The sequence below is a fragment of the Anas acuta genome, chromosome 3, assembly GCF_963932015.1.
Source record: "Anas acuta chromosome 3, bAnaAcu1.1, whole genome shotgun sequence".
NCBI classification, from domain to species: Eukaryota; Metazoa; Chordata; class Aves; order Anseriformes; family Anatidae; genus Anas; species Anas acuta.
Genome location: NC_088981.1, coordinates 64,715,249 through 64,734,382, shown reverse-complemented (window position 1 = coordinate 64,734,382; position 19,134 = coordinate 64,715,249). Strand labels below are relative to the sequence as shown.

Sequence of the window (19,134 nt, the reverse complement as noted above, 5' to 3'; positions counted from 1 at the left end):
CAGACCAGGTGGGGACTTGTAACCCATTCAACAGTGGACCTTGTGGTGGAGGATCCTGCTAACGATGTGCCAGATTTGGGGTCATAGGTGGGGTAGCACTGCAGCTAGATTGGATGTGCAGCTGTAATCCTTGACACCAACAGTCGGAGCTATCAGACATTAAATGACTGGGGATTTATGCATAATTTCACCATTTTGGTGTACTTGTATATATTTAGAAATGCTAACAAAGCCACTCTTTCCGATCCCATAAAAAAGCTAATGTTTGCAGAGATTTTCATCGTTGTATTACCTTTGTGTTTTTCTTCTTTCAGATGTTTCTTCTCAGTTGTTTTTTCTATCAAGAAAAAATAAAGGTAATATGGGTCAAGGTTGGTAAATTGACTGAATTCTTAATAGATCATTACCTAGGCTTTTCAAGTAAAATACTTTGAAAATTAACGCAGATCTTTTAGGAGTTATTTCATATAGAAATACATATAAAATTGTAGTCTGAAACTATTTTTATTGTGATCTTCTACATATATATGCACACACAGAGTAACTGCCTACCTTCTTTGTCCTTAGAAGTCTTTGTTTTTTTCAGGGCTAGAAAGATTTGCAAGGAAACAACATTAAGTGACAGTTAGCAGAAATATGAGTTTACGACAATAAGCACATTGCACAAAGCCAATCTTCCCAGATTTTCCTGGAATAATAACTGAGCTAAATGTGTCTCATGGCATGTATACAATATATCTTTGTTACAATTGTGGCTGCTACCCCAGTGGCAGTAGCAGTAGCAGTTCTGGGCTTTCTGTACAGTCTTTGGAAACAGACCAAATATTGCTGTTTGTAGAGAAGTTTGGAAACTCCTGATAGAGACTTTGGAATTCTGAAATTCCTTAACTTGTGCAAGAACTGCCAAACTGTTCATTGCCAAAATGCACCACAGAAGGATCCCATTGCCTACTGCCTGCTCTTTAGTCTATTTCCCTCAGTAAACTCAATTGTCTGAAACAAACAACAGGATGTGGAGGTAGATGGACTAGAACTATGACCATTCTGAAGCCCTGCAGCAATAGATTCTTATTTGTGTGATTTCTTTACCTTTTCTCAAACTGTACCTTCACTTAGAACTTTTTTTTCTTCTTTTTGTCATCCTTATCCTCAGCCCCCAAACACAGGTGTTTGGTCGGTGACTCCATTCAACGAGGCAGATTGAAATTAAGTAAGGTGTATTGCTGCAGGCGCCTGAGCCTATTTCAGTATTCCCTACTGACCATAGCAGAAAACTGGCAGGCTGCCTTCAAAACGTTCATTTTCACTTCATATGATCCAAGTAGTTATAACAATGCTTTGTTCAATGTCTGCTGGTGCCTGTGTTATCTGATTAACATTAGCTTGCCCGGTGCTGATCACTTGTGTCTAGCTCACCAAAAACATGCTACAGAAGATAAACAGTGAAACTAAGATAAAATAATCAGCTGATAAAAACAGTCTTTGACTGGCAGAGAGCTGAGCTACTGCAATACTCTTAGTTTACCTGCTCTGGTTTACATCGGCATAGTACATTGCTGATGAATGTTATGTGTTCTTCAGTACTGGTATGTTCATTAAATATTTCCACAAGACATAGCAGAGAATTTTGATATTTACCTGTTATTGGAATTTCACCTGTTGGCTCTTCATGAAAATAATCAGAAATGAAGATGAAGAGGGAAGGAAAAGAATATGAGGATTAGTATCATTTTTTTTTTTTTGAAAGTAATCGTTTAAATAGATTTCCTCTTTCATCTGCAATTTTTCTGCAAGATATTAATTTGAAAATAAATATGCCTTAACAATGGGTCTGTACACAAGATTTCACAGTGAAAGCTGAGTCCTACTCTTTGAAGTACTATAATCCAGCATGTGATGGTTCCTGCAAACGCAAACACTTTGCCAATCAAAGCTTTCAGGCAAGTGAATATTTAAATAGTTATTTTTAAACATGCATTCAAGGTTATAACTGTCTATACTCTTTTCCAAAAAATATATTTAGTTTAATTGTTACCTTTTTTTGCTTATCATCCACACTTCTCAGCCAAAGACTGACACTGACCTTGAATAGATGGCATTCACCTCTGTATAACTTTCTCCTGCACCATCAGTCTGCCTTGCCTTTTTAGAGTAAAAGCTCTTAAAAACTGGAAAAATTTTTGATTACATGTTTGCACAGTACCTAGTACAAAAGAAGCATATTCCTGTGCCATTATAATACCCATAGTAATTCATGACAATTGATCAACACAGTGGTATAGAAATGCCCTGGTATAAACTATCCATACTTTTTTTGAAATCAAAGGAATAAATTATACTGTGATATTGAATCCAAAAATTTTTTACCCCTCACTACTTTGTTAGTCCGTTTTATTTTAGAATGTTATTGTAAGGAAATACTGGCCTCACTAGCCAGGCAGAACATAGAGCTGGATAATAACTGAATATATTCACAAAATAATCCAGGGACTCCTTTGATTAAATTATATTGGTGTTCATTGCTGAGGTTTGGCTTCAGATTAATGTGAGGTTCTACAGCTGATGAGAACCCACACCAAGGAAAAATCTTTAAGTCAGTGCTTTTTCAACAGAAAGACTGAGCAATTAAGTATAGTTTTCACTAACAAACCCCAGGAAACTTTTACTCAGGGCTTGGTTCATAAGGAGACTCATAAATGTCAAGTGCTCAAGAAAAGCACAACAGGAATTCAGCAAAGGCTAGTTTTTCTGCTATTAAATGCTAACATGCTTAAGTCCTTTAAAATTTATAGTTAATTTACAGTTATCCAGTCATGCCCACTACTGCTGAAAACTAATACATTGCAGCATCCTGAGTAGTAGATTAATACCTCTTCTCATTTTCAAAAGAAAAAAAAAAATAAATTGCCTGAGTTACCAAAAGTGAGAAAGGCATTCATGCTCTGACTCCTTAACTGAGTGGTTGCCTAACTCTGAGGGACCTGGAGAGGCTAAGTTTTATCTGCATCTTCTAATACTTACATTCAAATTATTACTGTCTACCTCCTGTAGATCCTATTTTAAGGATTGGTCACTGTCTTTACATGGCCTGGCCATGCATATATCCTAATTTGGGATTAATGATTCCCTTAGACAGCAAGGTACTAGAGGACTGATGACCTAAAATGTTAGTTTGACCCTCTGGTGTATACAGTATAGAGGACATTTTCTCCTCCCATCACTTCAAGAAGCTCCCACTTACTCTCATGTCTTTGGGAAACATCAGCCCCAATCATGAAATTTGTTACAGAACTAAATAGGAACAGAGTTTGGCCAATGCAGAGACTTTTATTAAAATATCAGCTTGCATGGTTTTTCTGTTGATTGCACTGTCATTTAAATTTTGGTATTCTTGAATAAGTAAGAAATGCCACTAGTTTTGTCCTCTGATCAAGGTAACTTCTCAGAATTTGAGAGTTTTTAGTGAGTGTACGGGGATTATATTATAAGTTTTATTAAAAATTCAAATCTGATATAGGATCAATTGCTGTCAAAGACTCTCACGTGTGATAAAACAGAAATAATGGAAATATGATCATTTACTAATTCAATCCATTCATTCATGCTGATTCACAAACTACTATAAAAATGTATTTGGTGTTAATGTGGGGACTATTCAGACTCAACCTTGTATTTCTGTTTATAGCTTTTCTCTCATTTAATGATACAAACTCTACCAATTTAAGCTCCATTTACTTCTACAATAAGATTTCACGGGGTATAATGATTGAATAAATTTGGCCCAGGATGAAAGTATGAATTTATTTTACAATCCTACTTGACCGAAACTACAAAGTCAGTGAGTATTTTGTGTCCATGACAAAATGTGTTCATGCTGTGTTCACATAATAACTATCTTTACATTATTGCAAGCATAGTGTACACCTGGCTGAGAAATATATGAAGCAAAGCTAAACAACTTTAGAAACAAAGAAAGCAGTGGTCCAACTCTTCTTGAAGTGGAAAGAAAGTAGTTTAAAATAGATAGCAGTGATGCTTAAAATCTTGAACTAGATCTGTTCAAGGATGGTTAGTTCAGAATAGGCAGTATAAGTGGAATTACTTTTGTGTATGATTATGGGTCTGCTTGAAACATTTTTTTTCTCTTTCCTTCTCTCTCTCTTTTTTTCTAAAGGTACTGTTAACCTTTATAATCATTTCAAGCATCAGAATATAAGTTCAAGACTGTGGTACAAATATCCCTCTTCAAAGGTCAGGAGAAAATATCTTGGCTGTCCCTTATATGGACAATATGTCAGAGTACTATAGCTCTTGATATAAAAACATTGTGGACAGTGATTTGGGGTAAAATGACCCTTATTGCAGAAAGAATAAGGTATTAGCCACTTAAATCTTTGAAGATTCTCTAATAGAAAAGAAGGCCATCAGCGGGTCTCAGATAAATCTGTGCAGAAGACATATAACGTCAGTGAACAGATCCAGTGAACAAAAGACTGAACAAATATGAATAATGGAATCAAACAGAGGAAAAAATTACCTAACATATTGGCAAAAATTAAAACAAAGCAAACTAAAAACCACAACACCAGCAGCTTCATGGGAAATAATAGTTTTGCAATGGTGACTTGATAACTCAACACTACAGTTCAGGATTGCAGAAGATCCTTCAGTGAAGGCACATTTCAGATGCTTCATGTTCTCCCTTTCCTTTTGGAGCTGGGATTCAGAACAGCACTGTGTCTTCTGACAGGTGCTTAAGAGCAGGTATTCATCTTGTCTAACGTACAGCACCTAACCTGGGAGATTAATTTAGGAAGCTTAATGGAAGTAGCTTGCCTTGCCATGCTGTCAGCTTCTGACATGAAGCAGGAAGACGTGTGTGCCTTATGGGGCTTGATCTTAGTTTTGGGTACTCTTTATAGATTAGTTTGCAGCAGAATAACACATAATTTAGTCTTGATGTGCCAAGCACAAATCAAGAAATAAATCAAAGTTCCTCTCTTAAAGAGACTCTAACTAATTATCTATGAAGATCTGTATTTCAACCTGTAAACAAATCAGAGTTAAATGTAAACACTGCCCTTCTGATTCTTGCCTGATCATAATTACTTGCTAAAATAAACATTGATCTCAGTCTTTAGCCATTCAGAAGTCTTACTGATCTTTACAAGGACATTATCCAATGATTTTATTATGCAAGAAATTCCTCCAAATACTTCTTTCTCCTCTTTCATTTTTAAAAATTAAATATAAAATGTATTAAAACAAGGCCAAAATAAATAAATTCATTAAATAAGTCATTTCCAAACAGTAAAGTAAGTCCTGAAAATATTGTCTAAATCAGTTACACTGCATGCCATTTTGATATTTATAATAAATGATATATTTACAAAAAGATAAGTGATGTGTCTACACTCATCTAAAATCAACAGAGCATCAATTATGCTACTAGCAGAATTTCCTTTACTTTTATAAACAGCAATTTTTTCAGAATTTGAGAGTTGCAGCTTCACAGCATTAAATTACAAATGTGCGTAGCTTCAATGTGTTCAGCTGTTACTTAGCAGACTGAGTACAATCTAAGAGTACCTGTAGTATAAGCAAGGAAATACCATTATATAACATGACAAAATTACAAAAATGTGAATTGAGACAACATGCATCTGAAAAGCAGGTTTACGTTCCATAGACATGACATGACACATACTTGCAGTTGTTTTCAGTTTGACTGGGAAGAAAAAAGAGGAAAGAAAAATAGTAAGAACAGTGAAATATAGCTGAATGCTTCTATGGTGAAGAATGGCTTTATTTGTTTATTTATCTTTGTTTATTTACCATATATCAAAACATATTTAGTAATCTTAATATAATGAATAACAATCTAATGACATTATAACAGTAGGGATGTTTTTCTCAACACATCATAATAGTTGTACTAGAGTTAAGGATGAAGAATAATAACAATAAAAATTTTAATTCTTTACTTATTTTCTTTCACCGAGAAGAGTGGAGATTCATTAAACCTATAACTGATTCACAGTGAAACTGAACTATGCTGCTTCCTGTAACTGCAGCAATTTTGTTCTATCTTGTACAAGAGACACTGTATAGGAATTATGATTATGCAGAGACACTTATCATAAACTATAGATATTGCCGAGTTATGATCTGAATAGAGTATATATAACACCTTGCTAGGGAGGAGAATTAAACTGCTGCTGATCCTGAGAAATTGACTCATGCAGAAAGGCTGTGAAGTCCATATAAATACAGATACCAACAAAAAAATAGGAAAATGATTCCATTTAAAATAAACACCTTAGGATAATAGTTCAGATTATTCACTGGCATAACTTATTTAATGTCAATGGAGTTGCAGAAACAGAAACTTAACCTTTGAGATATATATATATATATTCAGAAGATGACAAAGGGCATTGTAAATATGTACTGTGCTACCTTAGCTACGGTATGATATGTCAAGGCAGTTTGATACTGCAAAATACCTCACAAGACCATGATTTTGTTCATTCTGACATTTGTCATATGCAATAGAATTTTACTGTTTGTTTAAATAACACTTTCAAATGTAATGTATGCATAAAATGCAGGAGTGCCTACCTGGTTTTGTAGTTGGAACATCCTTTTCATGCCTGATTGTTTCATGCTCTAGACAAAGGAAACATCATAACAAAATTACTATGTTTCTAAGCTTTGTTTTGCGTCTCTCTTTCTTTTTTTTTTTTTTTACTTTTTTAAAATTATTATTATTTTATTTTTTTTTAACTAGGAAGGATTGCATATATATTTTAAATGAAATTTTACACTTTATATCAGGAATAAATGTTAATTTTCTGTTGATTCATGCAATTTGGAAAAAAAAAAAAAAGGAAAAAAAAGACAAATGTTTAGTTACTAACAGATTATCCTCTAAGGGACCTGCATCAAAACAGTGAAACTCGGTAGTATTGCACAAAGCTTTACACATATGGCTGCAATTAATACTAGTAGGAGTTATATGAAAATATTAAAGAAGTCAGTTAATAGAGATTCTCCTCAATTTCTGAAATGTAATTTATAACCACCTTCCATCTATGTTATTTGAAAGGAGAGTACAAAGCAAACTCAGCAACCATTCATTTGACCTTTATGTTGAGTCAGACATACTTGAGCTGAATTCCCAAAGCCTTGAAGACATTCTATTTTGGATGGATAAATTGTATCTCGCTATGGAAAATAAGAGAACTAGCACAGCTTTGCAGGCCATGTACCACTCCCTTCCCTCTGAGCTCCTCTCATGCTTTTCAATTTCATAATTATTACAGGAAATGTTGAGACTTTATTTTAGGTTATTGGGGTTATTGGAAATAGAAAAGATGAAAATCTTTGTTAAAAAAAAAAAAAAGAGGTCTATCTAGCACTAGCACTATATAATTTATACCAAAGACACAACTGCTTAAAAGGAATTGAAAATAATAATACATTCAAACAAACAAACAAACAAACAAAACACCATCAGAACAGACTTCATAGCATAGTAGCAGCTATGCCAAATGCATGCAAATAGGGACCACAATACATTTTAGAGCTGAAGAATCAATGGACAGCTATGCCAGCCTTGTTTACAGGCAATGTCCCCCACAGCTAAAAGTCTGTGTATCAGTTATTTTTTGAGCAATGAGAAGGATGCAAAGGGGGTTATAACATGGAAAATGTTTACCATGTAAGTAGCCCCTGAAAAAAGGGCAATATGCCTCGACCCTTCTGCCATTTGATGAATAATTGAACATCTAGCAACAGCGATTTCAGGTGAAGATATATTCCAAGTAACACTGAGATGAAGACATAACAGTGAATTTCAAATAAGAAACAGTTTTTTGAGGTGTGAATTAAAACTTGCATCTTCGGAGAGTTATATTTTTTTCCCACATCTTTTTTTTTTTTTTTTTTGGTGGTGGAACTGTATGGGGACTGAACTGAGTTCTATTTATTTATTTATTTATTATTATTTTTCAGTTTATCTTTGTATGCTGAAGGTAGTTACATAAATATAGGAAGCTACAGACTGCGTGGTATGTTAATGTTTGGACTATTCTCATTCTTCTTGACTGAGAAAAATGCTAGATGCAGCTACATTAAAAATATTATTATGATTAATATCTAGGGAAGGTCTAGGGAAGGTCTAGGGAAGTGGTTGTCCCCCTGTACTTGGCTCTGGTGAGGCCGCACCTCAAGTACTGTGTTCAGTTTTGGGCCCCTTGCTACAAGAAGGACATCAAGGTGCTCAAAAGAGTCCAGAGAAGGGCGACGAAGCTGGTGAGGGGTCTGGAGAACAAATACTGCGAGGAGCAGCTGAGGGAGCTGGGTTTGCTCAGCCTGGAGAAGAGGAGGCTCAGGGGTGACCTTATCGCTCTCTATAAGTACATTAAAGGAGGCTGTAGAGAGGTGGGGGTTGGTCTATTCTCCCATGTGCCTAGTGACAGGATGAGGGGGAACAGGCTAAAGTTGCGCCAGGGGTGTTTTAGGTTGGATATTAGGAAGAACTTCTTTACTGAGAGGGTTGTTAGGCATTGGAATGGGCTGCCCAGGGAAGTGGTGGAGACACCATCCCTGGAGGTCTTTAAAATATGTTTTGATGTTGAACTTAGCGATATGGTTTAATGGAGGACATGTTAGTGTTAGGTCAGAGGTTGGACTGGATGATCTTGAGGTCTCTTCCAACCTAGACAATTCTGTGATTAGGATTTTTTTTTTTTTTTTTAATTCAGCTTAAGTATTCATTCAACACAACTAATTCTTAACAGTGATATTTTGAAAGCCTGTCACTCCTGTATTAAATCTTTGTTGAGTTTTGTGATAGGGGAACTGTAGAATAAGTTGACTCCTATACTGAAGCAATTGATTATGTTATCAATTATAGCCTATCAAATAGCAGTGACAAGACAGTATGTTAAATGAAAATAATGTAAGGCATAGGGATACATACACTGTAATTTTAAGCAAGTATATTAAGTTAATATTAAGTCCATATATTAAGTTCAAAAAAAAAATCACACAGTTATGTTACAGGAATTTTTCTGATCAAGGTAGGTACCACATACTTGCTGGTTTTGCCTGGGCTACAGAAGACAAAAGAAGGTAAATTATAATATTTAGATACAAAAAAATATATATATATATTTCATATTAAAATATTTTATTTAGTTCAGTTCTTATTTGTTGTTAACTTCTGTCACTCATATAAATATATACAACATTCCAGACCCCCAAAGCAGATATTTCTTAACATGTTTAGACCTTTGCAAGTCCTCCTATCTGCTCCTGTTGAAATAATGCAGTATCCTGTCATTTAACATAGTTATGCGTTTGTGTGTTCCAGAACCATTTCTCTCAAAAACTAAAAGTAAAACCTAGCTGACCCTAAAAATAATTGTGAATGTAGGTGTGAAAATCCAATAGATTCAAAGATGCAATTTCATCATTCTCCCAACTTGTTTGCCTATCACTACTGTCTAGCTTGTTAAAAATTCAAAAATTAATTTTACAGCAATTTCTCTATTACCAGAAACATAACTTATATGGTTTTGAACAAGTTTCTTGACTGCCTAGCAGTTTATGATTAGAAAAAAACTATCAAAACTATTTTTACTGGTTAAACAGTGCTGTAAAACATCACTTTATAGTAAATTGATAGATTATCATGCGAGTATCATGTGCTTATAGAAAGCCGTATAACCAACAAATTATATAAATATTCACAGTTAGAGACAGAATCATACTATTCTGTACTGCACCTATTCTGATACTGAAGAGAAGGAAAACAGGAAAATCACATACCAAATAAGAATAGAAATGAGACAGCAAATGGCACTATTCAGTTTAATACAAAACAGCATTTTATTTTATTTTACTGAAAATATTCATAATCACCAACACCCCCATCATCATCATATCAAATAAGAATCTGTTGATTTGGCATAATTGTCCAAGATTTGGCAATCTTTCATTCTATGTTTGGATAAAGGCTACTCCAAGTAGAAATCAAGAGGCTGATATCTAGAAAAAGCCTTCAAAAAATCTTTGTGTAACCTGTTGGTGATGATGAGACTGTTCTAATTCCTTGATGACTCTTCAGGGCTTCTATAACAGTCAACATTATTTGAACCATTATTATCACTAAATGTACAAGGTCCCAAAGACCTTGGGTTAGTTCCAAAAACACTTTCCCCATGAGAAAACCAGTTTAAGATCCATCCAAGTCCCTGATCAAGCTAGTGCTTCATCCTCCTCCACCACTCCCTACTTGTGCACTGTTCTCTGTGCTTTAAATTGAGTCACTGGAAAGTTCTGAGCTTAAACAAAAGAAAACAAAACAACCAACCTAAACAAAATCATCAATGGTCCCCAATACTGGGGATCATTTCAGAGATCTGAGTTACAGTTCCACACCATTTCATTGCCCCAGCTCTGGCACAGAGACTGGAACAAGCAGCCAAGAGCTGAAACACCTTGACCTGGCTTTGTCACTGGAAAGACTGCATCTGCAGTTGCCAGTGTGCTGGATTTTCTCTAAGAACATGTTTTCAATCACATATTTCAGAATACCATAACAACTGGTTGTAATGCAAATATACTACATCAGAAAAATCTGAACAGTGTTTAACAACCCCAGCCCCCCCCCCCCCCCCCCCCCCATAAATCAGGAAAGAATGACTTGTTCCTACCTGACTTCTCAGTGGGAGCTGTCTTTGGTTGTTTAATTTTCTCCTCTGTATTGTGAAAGCCACATTAAAATTAGAAATTCATGCTGTGTTAGAATAGGTAGATATAACTGGAAAAATATTTCTAAACATGATATTGCATGTATGATTCACTGTGACAAAATAAATACATGCCATTAGCATCACTACTCCATTGTAGCACTGTAAAACAGCATGTATACATTATGAGTTCTGGCTTCATGGTGAGATCATACACCATGAAAAATAAATTACTGTGGCTAATGTCTCAACTACCCAAAAACAGTCACATACCTGGTTGTGTCTTTCAGATACGTACTCAGGTGGAAACTGTTTTTTTAATAATACAAGTATTATAACTTTGTGGACCTCACCCTGCTAACGTGTCTAAATTCAACAATTTAGTATTGTATGACCCTGAAAGCTCAGATATTGCCTACCCACAAATATCTATGAATTTATACATTTATATAGTCTGAACACGAGAAAGGTATGGAGACCCCCGGGCACATGCTGACTTGCACAGGCACATCCACACAGGGCAGCATCGGTTTAAATGCCAGATCATGACACATGCTACTGGACTAGCTTACCTAGATAGACCCAGCTGGATATCTGTCACAAAGCCTTAGACAAGCTCTGAGCTTCTGCTAATATCATGAGAAAGGCTGTCCAAGTCCACATGCTGGTGAGCTGCCCCTGGCTGTGCTCAGCACAGTTCACATGGTCCAGAGGCCATGGACTATGTCAGCCTCAGTCACCAGACCTGAGCTGCCTCTTCTCCAGGAAGGCTGGGGATGAAACTTGAGGCAGAGGCACAGGCAGGGATTCACATCCTGGTGAGGCAGGGCATTGTCTAAAGACCAGTAGCCCAGTCAGATGGGAATTGCAACATATTTTTTTTTTTCAGATCTCTACTCTGCCAGTCCGGTTGACTTGAACTTTCCCATTTTCCCAATATTTTCATAGCTCTGCTCCCATTTTCTCTTTTCCCATACCTGAATTCAAACTTATCTCCTAACCCCTACTTTTCCACATTCACACATATCACTGCTTTTAATTTTAAATACTGTTCAGACATATTCGGAATGTGTTTCCTTTTCCTCTTACTGATGGAAGCAGTTTACAGCCACATGCCTCTGACACATTCCTTTCCCTCAAGACCTCTGCCAGGCATCAGATGACACAAACTGAGTGAAGGTCAGGTTAGGTAGGGATATCTTGTCCCCTGAAGCCATTCAACTAATCTGAGTGCTACTTGAGTAGAAGTACTCCTGGGTAATACTGCCTGTGCATGCACAGAACTACTTGGCTGCTATATTTCCAGCCTGTCAGCCAGACGTTCTTAACTGAGATAACAGAGGGGAGGCACAGGGAAGGGGATGGTAGTTGGAAATATGTTGAGTGGCCTCAACATACATGACATTTCCCTTGAATTTAGCATGTAACTTCCAGTTCTTTCTTTTTTTTTTTTTTTTTTTTTTTTCCTGAGGGCAGAGAGTAGGTTCATCTCTTTGTGCCCATTTCTTTTTAACTTAGCTCTCAGATTCCCAGAGGTATACACTTGCCAAACAGAACTAAAAAGACATTTATCATAAGGCAATAGACAGAGAAACAGTCTTGTTGCTGCACAGTCTGAGTTTTTTCATCCATAACATTGCAGCATGAAGCAAAGCAACAGTGCACATGTGAACCCAAAAACATACAGCAATGATTTTAATTAATTAATTAATTAATTTGCTTTGGTTTTGGTAGGAAATCGGTACCGCTGGGGGAAAAGTGCAGAGAGGGATAAAGCTCCATTTATATCGATCTTTTCTATTCTTTGGAAACAAAATATAGCTTTGCATCACTATGCTTTACAGTTGTCATTTGGTAGGTGGTGATTTAATTTCTCTTCACTCATATTAAGTTAAGGGCTTTTTTTTCTCCTTACTCAGCTATCATTATTGTCAACTTCTTATGAAAACAGTGAATTAAAAAATCTCATCTCTGTTTCATGGCTGTCTGTGAAAGTAGAAATGTTATAGCACAAGCAGCAGCTTGAAAATGCAACTTATTGAGATAAAGTACTCTCTTTCTGCTCTTAGATGAGCTTTAACATATTAGCAATGCATTTCACTAATTTAGATTGGGATATTAAGATTTCCATATACCAATAAACAACAACAACAACAAACTCCCAAGGACTGCTAGCTTAAACATAGGCCCTGTAATATCCGCTGGATTAATGAGAAGTAAACTCGACAAGTTCATGTCTTCTCTTTCTTTCTTTTTCAACACCAAATAGGATATTCTTGCTTTTTCTAATTCTGGTGAGAATTTACATCAATGCTTGCTTTGTACCTCTAGGAGTCAACCAAACAAGTCGTTGAGTGGATGGTAAGTCTGATCCATTTAAAAGTAAGGGAGGGAGTTTCTTTTCAAAACGAATTAATTTCTGAAAACAGAGTACCTTGAACAGACCTGAGGACTTGCATTAAACACAACAATTCTCCAGTATTCTCTCACCTACCTATTCTGCAGCTTAACTGTACAGTAACCATTGATCTACTGATTCCACTGGAGAACACCCTGAAGGCTGCAGCTTATCTTCTCCTGGCAAATCTACAGGAGGTGACTTTATAACTTTTTGTCTAAGTGCCTAGCAATTAGTTGTAACCAGAAGAAAGACTGAAGACATCAGCAAAACTTAAGAATGCTCTACAAAGGAACACACTTCAAGAGGTCAGGAGATTTCACAAAATCATTTCAGTTCACTGAAATTTCTGTACAGAGAAAAGCAGTGAAAACAACAACAAAACATGTCTGATGTGAATGATACATAACTGTGACAAGACAAGAATACTTCATGTTTTCATTTTATAATATGGTTTTATACATCTTTTACTTTTATACATCTTTTACTTTTTATATTTAGTATATTATGAGGAATACAGCAAATAAGTAATCAAATAAATAAATCGATGACCTCATAAAGCTACAAAAAATACACTATCTTTTTTTTTTTTTTTGTGAATATTTCTGAAAAATTCAGATCTTGTTCTGATTTTAAATATAACCAAGATTTACAGTCCTCAAATATTTAATTGGAGAGAATTTCTTTCCTCTGTAGAGCACTAGTTTTGCAGCACTACTGGCATTAATATTCATTTTTGTTTTGATGTATTTAATTTAAATAGAGAAAGTATAAAGCTGTAAACATTACTCTGTGTATTTCAGGTAGTTTCAGAAAAATTACAACAGGAAAGAATCCTTTTGCTTTACTTGCAACCCCCCCACCCCCAACCCCTTTTAAAATTTCTCTACAGGATCAATATATTTTCTGAGATTCTCTAGTTTCTCAGTCACATGATACTACTAAATCTGATGGCAGGATGCATAGGAATAAAAGTTTGAAGCTGCTTTGATTCAAGGTGAAAAAGAAGGCTACTGCTTTGTACAGAATGAGGCTTTTGTAATTCAGTCTGATAACTCAAGAGCACTCATTGGCACACAGCAGGCAGAAGCATTATTACCACATGTGCCTGCAGATTAATACTTCCAGTCATCAGCTGAAACTCAGAACAGCCACTGCTCCCCAAAGCAACTGCTAATCACCTGAGAAGAGGTCTTTTACACTAAAGGAAATTTAGCAAGTTTATTTATTTATTTATTTTTCTTCAAGCATTTAAATTCCAAGGGTTTTAGTCTGGAATATACTGTATAAGAGCAAACTCCTAATCAGCCTGAGGTACTGGCTTTGGGACAAGATGCTCTGATGTTTGCAAGTGTCTTGCAATGGAAATTTATTTTCATGCTAGTATCTGGATCAAAACAGGCTAATCATGCAGCTAGAGGTGGTTTCATTGTGCTGGGAGGGTGAATAGTCGTGCCACCTGCCTAGGTGTCCCACAGATAGGCTGCTGCTGACCCCTGTCATGATACACAGAGCTGGACAGGGTGGCTTCCTCAACAGGGCATTCCTGTCTCAGCCAGACCACCCTGAACCTACCTGCTGGCTGAAGCACTCTGCTAGATTTTTTTTTTTCAGTGTTGACTCCCAAACAGCAATACAACTTCACTAAATCAGCTGTTCTTCAGGAAACCTCAAATTGCCTATGAAATATTTAACTTGCAAGTAGTTTGTTTTTATGTTATAAAAACAAATGAGAAAACCAGTAAATATGTAGAAGAAATTGGTAATTAAAAAAAAAAATCAGGACAAAGGAACGATGCAAAACGAGTCTGTCTGCTTAACATTGAACATTGCTGTCAGTGCTGACAGCATTCAGTAAGACCACTCATGAGCTGTGTAAGCAGAGCATCAATAGATGAGCTTTCTATGAGGATATCCTCTTAGCCTTGTTTCTTTAGACCAGACCAAACTGCAGATCCCTTTCTTCCTCCTCCAGAAGGACGAAGGACAAAAAACCTGGTTCGAAGAGGGGCCCTGTCCATATCACTGCAGCCAATTATAGTTGGTTAGTTACAGTTTACCTGAATCCATACTCAACCCAAGATTTTTTTATTGTCCAGCTCCTGTTCTTCTGAGACCCATAATCTAGAGACTGCCTTTGATCAGGCTATCATATACCCAGAGGGTATAGTAGTTCCAACTTTGTGACGAGATTCACTTCATGTTACATCTGTTTACAGAAAAAGTTGAGATGGGATAATTCCAAATAATCTTCCTTGATTAACTAAAAGGCAGCACTGACCCCCTTTCCAAGCACTGAAAAATGGGATAACTGTTACTGACAATGCTTTTTAAGTCATACTGCACCAATGAGAGAGAGTCATAGAAGCTATGAAAAACTGTCAAAGTCTAATCCTTTTAGATAAATTTCACCCTTATTTTTGTTCCTTTCCCAATTCGATTTTGAAAAACCCAATGACACAAAGCAAAAAGCTCAAGGAAGTCTCCCAGTTTTGCAGACCAAACAAATCCTTATTGAACGGAGCCTGGAGTAACTGGAAATTATATTACCAAACATACCTGGCTTCATCTGAGGGATAGCTTTTTCATGTTTAATATGTGCAGGTTCTATAAATGAGAAGAACCATCATGTTAGAGGGCTTCTTAAGTCTTAGATTTTAAAAATAATAATAAAAAAATCTTTATGTTTTTAAAAGATGACTTTGGGTTATGGATTAACATTAGACTTGATTTTTGTTAAATTAGTTTCTTGGGAAGATTTTAATTTTATGAGAAAATCTTTCTCAAAATGAAAATAACACCAAAGAAAAAGTGATTTTTGACTTTTTGTTTTGCCTAAGAATTGCAAAATTCCATTTTTAAAAAATAAATAACATATAAGTTTAAAAAATTTGAAATGCTGCTACTACTAGTTTTGATTGATACCACCTCTATTCTATATAAAACATTTATCCTTAATGCTTAATACAGGAATTATGGAAGATTTTATTATTATTATTATTATTATTATTATTATTATTATTATTATTATTATTATTATAAGTGTGGTAGTCTCATATAGAATGGAAAAAAAAAAGTTTAGTATATTGCATAAATAAAAAATAGCTTTTCATATTCCTCTGTTGGCCTGGGACCAATTTTTCTGGATTCCATTGATATATTGCAAAGCAATAAAAATTATAAATATTATATTGTATTACAATATAAACTGTATGTAATTTTGTGCTTCCTAAAAATAGTGATATCAAAAAACAAACAAACAAACAAAAAAAAAAAACAACACAACAACAGTATGAGACAACAGACCAAGAGGTAAATCCCTCCATTGTATGGATCAGAGCCCGGGCCAAGGAATAGCACAGGCCCTTCCTGCTCCGTGTCTCCCCCAATTTTTTTTCCAGTGAGATGCTCTCATGGAAGCAGAAGGCACAGGTGGGTCTTACCCAAACCTGAACTGGAAAGGGGTTTCCACATACTTTGGGACTTGTGAAACACATGTAGATTGTAGCGTTACAATCACTGAAAGCCAGTTTCACAGATCAAAATCTCATCTGCTAATCTCATCAGCTGCTAAAACTCTGAAAATGTAAAAAAGTATCTTCCTCCTAAATGTCGAAGTAACAGTATTCTTAAATAACTTTTACTTACTGTGTTCATGAGTTTTTTCTGAAGTACCTAGAAATAAAAGAAAAAGGAGTGCTTTAATACTTGTATGACTAAAATGCAAGATTTAATGCATTTATTCATTACATTTATAGAGAGATAAAATAAACCTTCAGTGAACTCTGTATTAAAATCTCCAACAGTTAACATATTCTGTTTATACTGCCTACCCCAGCCACTTAACAGGACACTTCAGGCACACAAACACCTCGAATTCCTCACTGAGCTGACATTTCATACAGCTACCTCTGACAGACTTCTACGTCTCCTCGGTGACCTGAGTTGCTTTCCCTAAATGGTGACCTAGTATATACTTGACCTTGGGCAATGATACTGCTAAGTGAGGTGCCCATTATGAGATAGCGCAAGTTCAGATGAATGAAGAAGTAACACCTAAGTTAAACTAAACCAGACCTCATAAGAAGCCCTGACAAGTGTGCTTGCCCCAGTAAGGTCAGTGAGCTTCAGATAGATAAGTTACATTTCAAAGAGAAGAAAGAAATATCTTAAAGCATAATTAGGGAACATCTGAACAAAAAGACTTAGCACCTTAGAACTACAGTTTTAAACTTTGTGTAATTTCATATATATTTTTGTTTTCCATGGACTGTAAGAGAAAAATTGTCATTTAAAGAGCGAGCTCAGGGAGCCATGCCCAGTGCTGTTACTGGTGCTCCAGAAGGAAGCCCAATGCCCAGTTCACCATCTGGATTTTTCTTTTTAAGTTTTGCAAGCAAGGTATTTTTCAGGACATGAAGACTCTGATACCCTTATATAACAGCCTGCCATGCCATGTAAGAGCAGTACCCCAGGAGACACAGAAGTGCAGGGGATGAGCTACCTTTGCAGGCCCAGACACGAGAGCCACATCTGCACTGAGCAGCGATGCACTGAGCTCCTCAGCTCTCATGCAGGACAGAAAGTAAAGAGCTGCTGTACAGGTGGGTTTATGTTTTGTTTGCTTCTCCCGCAGGGGAAAGCTGCTCTTATTTTATACGCAGTCTCTGTTTAATCAGAGTTGTCACTGTGATGTAAGGAGACAACAGCTGGGCATGGCATACAGAACAAAGTTAAAATAATGGAACAGTTTTTGAGGTAGTAGAAAATAAAGATACAAATGAGCTGGATATGCTTGCTCATAAGTTTAGATAAATTCTGTCGTAGTGGAGTATCCATGAAACATGTCTGAAATTTGGAGAGGTGATTCTCTGTATCATGTCAAAAGACTTTGTGAGATATGCTTACCTAGCCACAGGTTCCAATTTACTAAAGGAAATTCATAGCAAATATATATAAAAAGAACTTCAGGAACTGATATAATGACTTATATAACTGTGTCATGTTACACTTTCAAAAACTACCTACAATGACAGAGGTAAGCCAGAGGAGGCCCAACCTTCTTTTCTTGGTGTAACATAGCAAATACAGATAAAAACAAATCACAGAATTTTCTACTATGTGTTTTTGATGAAAAATTAAGACCTAAAATTAAAAGGTTTTGCAGGATAAACCAGCTATGCTAAAACATAGTATATGCAAAAACATTTGTTTTGCTAAATATGCTATGATTTCAGTCAGTTCAACATAAATCCTATCCTTCTGCCATGTCATATTATCTCATCAAAGATATCATTTAAACAACTTATGAAGGAAACAAAAAACCCCAAAACAGAATCCCAAGAACTTTTTTTTTTTTTCCAGTATCAAAATTATCTGTAAATTTAGCATTTAAAGATAAATGCTAAATGTCAATGACCTAGTCAGATTTCTAGAATGTTTATTTATATATTATGTGGTATTTAACTTAAAGAATGAGAAATGAAAGGCTGTGTTCTGCTGCTCCCAAGTGTTATCTTGCACTGAAAGTGAAGCAGTTCTATTCAAATATTGTGCTTAAATGTTTCTTTCTACAGTGCCTAGATAAACTGTAAAATGCCATACTACAAAATGTGTGGATGTTGAAAATTTCCATAATTTCAGAAAGTGAAAATACAAATTAAAGAAACAACTACCAAGCACTGTTGAACATGAAGATGCCATTTCCGCCTTAGGAAAAGGGCTGAGATCATGGGAGGTCATGAGACTCTGCTATGTGACTGTTTTTGTCCTGTACTCTTCCCTAGGTGCTCAGTGCTTTGGTTTTGGTGAACTCTTGTTATAACTTCAAACAATTGTTTTGATGTTATTAATTAAGAGCACTACTTGTTGCCTTGATAACTTCTTGGTTTTCATAATGTTAGAAAAATTGGCCCTAAGTAAATACTGTATCTTCATTTGTTTAACACTTAAACCATATTAGAGGAGAAAAATGTT

At 35.7% G+C, this 19,134-nt stretch overlaps 1 protein-coding gene across 24 annotated transcripts in view; it reads right to left on the bottom strand.

Moving 5' to 3' along the window:
- TRDN (triadin) overlaps positions 1-19,134 on the bottom strand; it is a 238,733-nt gene that overhangs the window by 22,119 nt on the left and 197,480 nt on the right. For 18 of the 24 annotated variants that reach the window (XM_068677544.1, XM_068677564.1, XM_068677566.1 and 15 more), the window contains 9 exons: positions 16,807-16,833; positions 15,718-15,765; positions 10,725-10,769; positions 9,102-9,119; positions 6,622-6,669; positions 5,708-5,728; positions 1,639-1,665; positions 553-588; positions 293-337 (listed from right to left, as the gene is read on the bottom strand). In XM_068677544.1, the coding sequence (XP_068533645.1) occupies positions 293-337; positions 553-588; positions 1,639-1,665; positions 5,708-5,728; positions 6,622-6,669; positions 9,102-9,119; positions 10,725-10,769; positions 15,718-15,765; positions 16,807-16,833 (315 nt within the window). The remainder of the gene's footprint in view (positions 1-292; positions 338-552; positions 589-1,638; positions 1,666-5,707; positions 5,729-6,621; positions 6,670-9,101; positions 9,120-10,724; positions 10,770-15,717; positions 15,766-16,806; positions 16,834-19,134) is intronic. The other 6 variants (XM_068677552.1, XM_068677556.1, XM_068677560.1 and 3 more) reach the window with 4 other exon arrangements.